We start from the raw sequence: 8,249 nt of genomic DNA on the forward strand, positions 1-8,249 counted from the left end.
TCTGGAGCCTGTGCTCCACAACAAGAGAGGCCGCGACAGTGAGAGGCCTGCGCACCGTGATGAAGAGTGGCCCCCGCTTGCCGCAACTAGAGAAAGCCCTCGAACAGAAACGAAGACCCAACACAGCCATAAATAAATAAATAAATAAATAAAAAAGAAATATTTCAACATGGCAGACACAAAAGTGCCGCCACCTTCTGAGGAAGAGACGGCTTCATTTACTGCCATTTCCAAGAAGGCTAATCAACCCCTCCTTTTAACTATCATTTTCATGACCAGGAAGCTCATTTTACCTAAATGACTTTTACATCTCATGAGTGCAGACTGGCTTCACTTCCACCAATAATTGGCTCTTTTAACTGCCTATTTCCATCTACTTATTTTCAAAGTTAGGCTTAAAAAAAAAAAAAAAAAAAAAAAAGATGGCTCTACTTGTCCGCTGGGATCACAGCCCAAGATTAGGGGTGCAACAAGGGAGCCACCAGGACCCCCACCCTAGTCCCACCAGAAGCCATTCCAAGTAACACCCACACCCCCCATCCTCAAAGATAAAGGCCATTTTGAGAATTAAAAAAATTTTAATACAGTTCAAATCGGTGTGCGTGATTCATTTCAGCTCCTTCACTGCCAAACCTAGAGGAAAAGAGACACCAAAAGTAAGCCATTCAGAAGATTATTCATTTTATTTGAGTTACTACTGCTTGTCTGGATTTTGTACTTAAGCTAAAGAGGGCTCGCAAAGCTCAGAAATTAAGCCCACCAGGATGGTTTTGCTTAAAACATCAACAGTTAGTGTTTGATAATAAAAACGTTCCCTCTCTCAGCCTTTCTAAAGATGTTCCAGTTAGTCTTACAAAGGCAAGTGGTGCTGGCTGACTTCTCACTGTGAAGAAGCAGCCTTTAGAACCCCCTCTGGGCTCCTGGGGCAGTTTCCTCCCAGCTGCCCTTTTGAGCCTTCCACCACCAGGACAGGCCCCTATGCTTAACCTATGCGCATGGCCTGTTGCATTTAATAAGTCTCTCAACCTATAAAAATGGGGGTCATCAATATACCAGCACCTACCTACCTTGTAGGGCTGTGGTGAGGATGAAATGAGTGACACAGAATAAGCATCAGCTGTTACGATGCTGCATTAGGAAAGCACTGAAGCGGGTGAAACAAACTTTCCTCTGGCCGTGGAAGCGATTTCTGGTATGGGGTCTAACCTCTGAGAACCACGCATATTCCTTGCACTACACCCACAGCAAGAGCAGATACTTAGACAAACCACAGAATGGACTTTCCTCATTCTGGGGACAAGTCAAGAAACAAGATGGTGACACAGGGACCCTCCACATTCCGGGTTGTTCCCCCTCCCCCGGGGTTTCCACCTCACTCACCTGGGGGCAGGGACTGCTTCAGCTTCTCTGCCTTCTCTTTGTCTGTGATGACCAAGGTGTACAGGTACCTGCTACATCGAACTTTAAACTTCACATTATCCTTATTTTTCTTGATCTTGACCGCTATCAGAGACCAGAATTAACAATTAAATTGGATCACAGAAAGGAGAGTGCGCAAAGTCCACCTGCTTTATAGTTCTGCAGGAAGTGGCACGTGACAGCTGTGCTTGCCTCCCTCCACTGTCCTTCTGTTGAAACAGAAAACAAGACCCCCCGCCCTCCTCTGAGCTCAGTATTTAAAAATGATGTCAGAAATCTTCATTTCCCTTACATTAATACTCAAGAACCTGGAGCTTAATGTTTATATTTAAAACACAGGTAGTATCTGGTACACTGAACACATCCTACAACATCCTGTGTCCATCTTGTTATTATTACTTTTTTTAAGGGATGAAAGTAGTTCATAAAGTAAGGAGACGGATTATCTGCTGAGATCAAGAACTTTCCACCACCCTTCTAGAAATAACTCTGCACATGAGATGCCATCGGGGGCGATGCGGAGGCTCTTCCTTCAGGACCGCCCCCGCCATGATGAGCACGTACTGAAGCTTTTCCTCAAAGTTGAGCAGAACACTTCTTCTGGGCTCTTTATTGCTTTAAAATTCTATCTCAGGAACACAGCTCAGACAATAAAGAGCCCCAACTGTGCTCAAAGTTCAACAGCGCAAGGTTTGAAATTTAGCAAACAGTCTGGTTATGTACAAGCATCAGTGCATTTCTATGAGGCCGGCACCTATTCTGGCGGCAGGAAGACATCCGCTTCCCAGGTTACTCATGTCAGACAGCTGTCAAGTTCCTCATTCCGTCTTCAACAGCACAGTTAACTTGGACTCACAACCCACAGCTCCATCTCTTCCGATAACTGCTAAAGCGGTAGGACATGTCACAGGAAGCAGAAGCTCTGTAGCCCTGCCCAAGGCACTGGCTGCCTTGGCTCATGTTTTAATAAATCAGGCACATGGATATTTACTCAAACCAACCTATTCTGCTATCTTAACATTCCTCCCAAAGCTAAGTATACCGCGTCGTCCCTAGTAGCTGCTGTACATCTATAAACTAACTGAACCCTCGCAAGATAAGGCAGATGCATCTCTTAAAAATGTTTATTCAACATCATATGATGCAGCAATTCTACTTACAGGAATATACTCAAAAGTACAGAAAGCAGCAACAAGATATTTGTACAACGTTCACAACAACATTACTCACAAGAGCCAAAGGCAGAAACCACCCAAATGTCCATGGATGGATGGATAAACAAAATGTGGCATGTCCACACAATGGATTAGTTAGTCTTAAGGAGGAAATCCTGACAAATTCTCCAACATGGATGAATTTTGAAGATACCATGCTGAATGAAGTAAGCCAGTCATGAAAGGACAAATACCAGATGATTTCACTTACATGAGGCACCTAGAAGAGTCAAATTGATAGAGACAAAGTAGAATGGTGGTGGCCAGGGCTTGGAGAGAGAGAATGGAAACCTATTGTTTAATGGGTTACAGAGTTTCAGTTTTGCAAGATGAAAATTTCTGGAAAAGGATGGTTGCACTACAATGTGAACGTACTCAAAGCCAGTAAACTGCACACCAAAAAATTTTGTTATGTTTATTTTACAATTAAAACTATAAGGAAAAATTTAAAAGTTTACTCAGAAAACACTCACTGGGCACCCTATCATATCCAGGGGAACGTGACCCCTACTCTCACAGGTCACTGTCTAAAATCAAGCTCCCAAACAGAATTCAAATGCAAAGCAATCTGATGGATTTGGTGTCACTTGCTCAAGGTGCTAAAGTCTCTAACAGATCTGATCTGATCCTTGCACCAATCCTAGGAGACAGATGTCATCACCCCCTCTTCAACAGAAAGAAAACAGTGGGGTTGTGTTTACCTTGCTAAGGACAGCTAGCTGCTGGTAGAGCTAGGATCTGAACCCAGGCAGTGACAGCAAATTCCCTGGCCTGGACTAAGGCTGACCCGACACATTTCCTTTGTGCACCACAGTATATACAAAACCACAAGCGCACTGTCACCCGCGGTCCCCACCACCCGGCAGGACAGACATTCCCACCAGATGCTACCTGTTCCCACAGGTGGTCACCAGTTCACACAGCACCAGGGGATCAAAGGCAACAAGCTGTTTCAGGTAAAGGGGACACAAACATGACTCTTCCTGAAGCCCCGTGAACTCCCTAAAAAGCTCTCCTGCACGCCACTGCTTCACCCTACCACTGACACAGGGCGTCAGAGACGGCTGGTGCCTTAGCCCACCTTAAAGTAAGTCAGCCCGAGAGTACTCCACTTTCACGAGTTACCCGATTTTCTCTTTAGCACAAATCTGGGAGGGAAAGAAAGCTATAAGGAGCAGCACAAAACAGATGACTCCCGGTTAAAGCAGTTCAAGATCTAGTATAAAAAGCACAAGCTCCCCAAACCTCCTTCAACTACAACAAAGGCACACCAGCAGAACTCCCTCCCACAGTGTAGAGAGAACACGCTGGCAGCTGGGGCTGGCCCACGTCCCTCAAAAACTCGCTGTTTTATGTTTTTGATGCATCAATTACTTTTCCCTTCGTTTACAAGCTAGCACACCAGCACACGTAGAAGGGAAATGACTTAGTTCCTTGTGAGCAGGGCCTGCCCTCAGCCCAGAGCCTAACCTGCAGCGCTAAGTCGGGGTTTATGAAACGCGCATTTCCAGATCTTCACCCAGTAAGGGTTCCGTTCAGAGCACCTACCGTATACTGGAGGACACACACGAACAAAACACCTTAGGACGTTTCTTAAACGTCCACAGTTAGCTAAGGAAGAGAACACACTGGCCAACCAGCTTCTCTTACGCGAGACCCGCTAAAACCACTGCTCCCCGACAGCACGCACAGGCTTAAGCAGCCGCCCGGCCCGAGCCCGTGCAGGGCCGGCTCCGCGCCCGCGCGACCCTTTCCCCTCGCTCGTCTAGAGCCTCACTTACATTTGGCGTCCTTTCGTCTGGCTGTGAGCAGAAAGTCCTTGATTTCCTCAATTTTGCGAGGCTGCAACACAAAGCAAAAAGAATCAACTGTAGAGACACGCTTTTCTGGGAATGGTCGAGCCCACCAGCCCCTCTCGGGGCTCCGGAGACCCTCGCACAGGCGCCCCTGCCCTCGCCTCTCGCCCCGCAACCCCGGAAAGGCCCCAGGCAGGGGTCGTACTCACCATGGCGACGAGGTGCGGAGAGCGCGGCCGGAACCTGCGGGAAAACAAGCGTCAGCGTCCATGGGACGCGGGAACCGGCAGCTACCCCGCTTCCCCTCCCCGCACCCCCGAAATGCCGGCCCCATCGCACTCCATCCTCCTCCCCCCGCACCTCTGATCCAGGCCCGGGGTCCCCAGACGTCACCCGGCCGTGGATTGCTACGGATTACCCCCCACTCCCCATGTAGGGCCCCAGAAACACTCACCGTAAGCAGCCAGAAGCGAGGAGAACGGAAAAGAACGAGACTTCCGCTTCCGGTCAGTTAAACCCTCCCCCAGAGGAAGCTGGGTACGGTGTCTGCAACGGGTCAAGAATAACACAGGCGTTCGCCCTTCCCATCGCTGCGTCTCTCCCTAGATTAACAGCGCGGCTCCTCGAAAGCAATGGGCCACCTCCCTCCACCACTCCCTACCTCCTCTATCCTCCGGTCCAAACCCCACCTTGGCTTTGCTAGGTTTTATTTCAGATCCGGTTTGAAGACCTGTGTTAGGACTTATTATCTACTACTTTCATTAGACCTGTGTATTGGGCTTCTACGCAGAGATTTTTTTTCTTTTAAATGGAGGGACCCTCCTACGTACATTTTATAACCTCTTTCTAGGGGTTCCTCCCTTTTCCTTCTGGTCTCCTTCTTCACGGACATCTAATCTGTCATGGGCAGGGCCCTCTTGCTCGCCTCTTTTTATTTAACGGAGCTTTTCCACTGGCTGCTTCCAATTCCTTTAAGAACTGGTACCATAAAAGCAAGTGAAAACTTGGAATAGCTAACGTTTATGGAACACTCACACCGGACATCTCCTGTACGAAGCACTTTACCCATAGGGCCTCTGTGATCCTCGGGCGTGCTTGTGACGGGTGGCCCTGGTCGTTCACCCCAGTCTTACCCGCAGAGAATGAAGGCGTGTCAGTTGCTGGGAGAGGTGAAGTCAGGACTCGAACCCACGCTCCCAGACTCTTGACCACCTCCTTACTAGGCTGCGCACCTGAAACGGGCCGGCAGCTCTGGGAAGGCAGCGTTCCCTTTGCCCCTTTGGTTCCTCGCAGCCTCCATCCCATCCCTGGTATTATTTTCTCAGCACAAATTTACCCTCAGCTCTTCCAGAACGTCTTTGCAGGCAGGCTCCGGGAAACCTGAGGTTATCGATTTTATTTTCATCCTCCACTTTAATTTTATTTTTAACCTCCTTACAAATGCCTACATTTTATTATATTTGTTTCCTCCCCAATTTAATAACTGCACAACAGAATGTAATTGCCCTGTGTGCATTATTACGGAACAGCTCACCTGAAAAGAGTCCTTTACCATGAACTTCGCTTTGAACCCACTCCCCTCCCCCCTTCCCTCCCATTAGACAAGCCCAGGTCGAGCATTTTCCTAGAGATGCTGGAGATACAGGGAAGGATAAACCCACAGTCCTTGCCCCTGGGAGATCACGAAATCCTCTAATTGTGCTAGACAGACATTTAAAAGAAGCCAAACTATGTTTCTGTGACTACTGATGCTTTTGGGTGTTAACAAAGAGAAAAGTTAATTGGTAGGGGCTTAATGTGAGATTATCTGAAGGTCAGGATGCCTCAGCTCTGACCTGAGAAAGACACTCTCAAATCCCCCAGCCTGACCTGACAGCCCCCCTCCATCTCAGGCTGATGCCTTTCTGGTCTTTTCTCCCCCACTGCACCGCCAAAAGCAACGACCTTTTCAGCCCAGCCAACCGGTTTCTTAAGGGCACTTCCTGACCCCAGGCATCTGCCTGTGCCCTCCCCTCTGACACTAAGTCCTGCTCATCCTCAGAGCTCAGCTCCGCCCTCTCCTCTGGGCACGACCCTGCACCTCTGCCTCCTGTCACCCGTCACTCATGCAGTAGTTACTCCCACGTGCCTTTCCATAGACTGTGCGGCAATGTTAAACTTCTCATACATTTGCACCGACTTTTTTTTATAAAGGCAGGAACGAGGTCCTGCATTCTGTTGATAACTCTCAAAATGTAGTGCTCATACATATACAGAGGTGCTCAGTGCTGACATGCAGGATCCTCGAGATGGTTGCAGCATCCGAGATCACTCACTATATGAAGGGTGGATAGATTGATGGAGGGATGTTTGGATGAATGAACGAAGGGATGAGGAGAGGGAGGGAGGGAGGGAGGGATGGATGGAGTGATTAATTCGGACAAAGCAGTGCCTGGCACATAACAGGTCCACAAAAATATCTGTTGAGTGAATGCCTGGTGCTTCTCCCCACTGGGACCTACAGGACAGGGACAGGGTGAGGGGCTGCACCTTCCTTTTGGCAGTGATCCCAGAGACAGATGTTTGCCTCTTGAACTGCATAAGAAGAGAACATAGATGTCTAGTAACAAAACACAGAGACATATTTTTTCAGGTACCAACGGCTTTCTCCAGCTCCCCCAGGGTGACAAATAGCAAAATAAACTGCAGCCACTGAAAGGTGAGTCAAGGAGCCTGGAGGGAAGGCTTCCCTCCTTTGTGGGAAGATGAGCCCCACATGTCACAGTGGAAACAAGGGCCAAAGCCCTGGCCCTGAGTGAGACAGCCTGCGTCTCTGGGTGGAGCCCAGGATGCCGCATTCAACAGAAGCTTCCCTGGTGATGCTGATACACATACAAGACGGCAAACTCTACAAGGAGCCCAGGGTGGACCCCATAGGAGATGAAGACCCCCAGACTTGAGAGCAGGACATAGCATGGACCAGTTTGCCGTTACAGGTCAGCCGTGAAGCGTGGAGGATGGGTGGAAATGTCCAAGACTGGTGGCCATAGGAATGGTGAGGGCTACTGTCACTGTCTAAGGACCACGGAGGAGGGTCTCAACCAGGGTGGCGTCTGTGTGGTCAGAGAGCTGGAGATGGATGGAGGGCACGTCTAGAGCTGTGGGGAGCGTCCATCCTTTCTCCTTTCCCTCCATCAACCTGCCGGGCCCAGGGCTGCCCGACTGGGCCCCTAGAAGCTAAGGCACACGGCCTCTGGCCCCCCCAGCAGGTACCTGGCCACCCCTGAATTTAGATTCCTTTTCAGCTTTTGGGCCATCTTGGAAGTAGGACCAGGAGTGGCCAAAAAAACTAGCACCGACTTCATGGGGCTGGGGGCGGGGAAGGAACGTAGGATGGTCCCTTCCTACGTTCATGGTCTGAACGCTTACTCTGTGCCAGGCCCCGGGCTGGGAATAACCAGGCTGGGGTTTGGTGTTTCATCCAAGCCAAGTCCCGAGCAGCAAGGGCTGTGCCTGGGGGTACGACGGGCCTCCTGGGGGTGCCAGTGGGGGAGCTCGAGGTTTCTATAACAGCCGGGAGGCAGCGGGAGAGGAGCGGCTCCCCCAGTTGCCTTTCCCACTTTATGCTGCTCTGCAGGGCTGGGCTTGTCCACGGCAGGCATCATCCTGCAAGAACCATGGCTGGCTCCAGGGGTTTTCCGGGGGAGGTCATACTACCTCTCTCTCTCCTCCCTCGGGTGCTGCTGTGAAGCCCAAATGGGACAACGAGAAAAGCCATAGTCGGAGCCATCCTGCCTGCCCCGCCCCGGGTCTGAAAATCCCCGCCCCGACCTGGGTGTAG

The 8,249-nt window shown here is 49.8% G+C and overlaps 1 protein-coding gene across 1 annotated transcript; it reads right to left on the reverse strand.

Annotated features, from left to right (window-relative positions):
• Positions 1-535: 535 nt before the first annotated feature.
• On the reverse strand, positions 536-4,962 carry RPL38 (ribosomal protein L38). The gene is made up of 5 exons (XM_007185608.2): positions 4,884-4,962; positions 4,639-4,672; positions 4,415-4,475; positions 1,381-1,503; positions 536-633 (listed from the first exon to the last, which is right to left on the reverse strand). Exons 2-5 carry the CDS (start codon positions 4,639-4,641, stop codon positions 608-610), a joined length of 213 nt encoding a protein of 70 aa, XP_007185670.1. The 5' UTR covers positions 4,642-4,672; positions 4,884-4,962; the 3' UTR covers positions 536-607.
• Between the last annotated feature and the right edge of the window lie 3,287 nt (positions 4,963-8,249).

This window comes from Balaenoptera acutorostrata, chromosome 20 (genome assembly GCF_949987535.1).
Source record: "Balaenoptera acutorostrata chromosome 20, mBalAcu1.1, whole genome shotgun sequence".
Classification (NCBI taxonomy): domain Eukaryota; kingdom Metazoa; phylum Chordata; class Mammalia; order Artiodactyla; family Balaenopteridae; genus Balaenoptera; species Balaenoptera acutorostrata.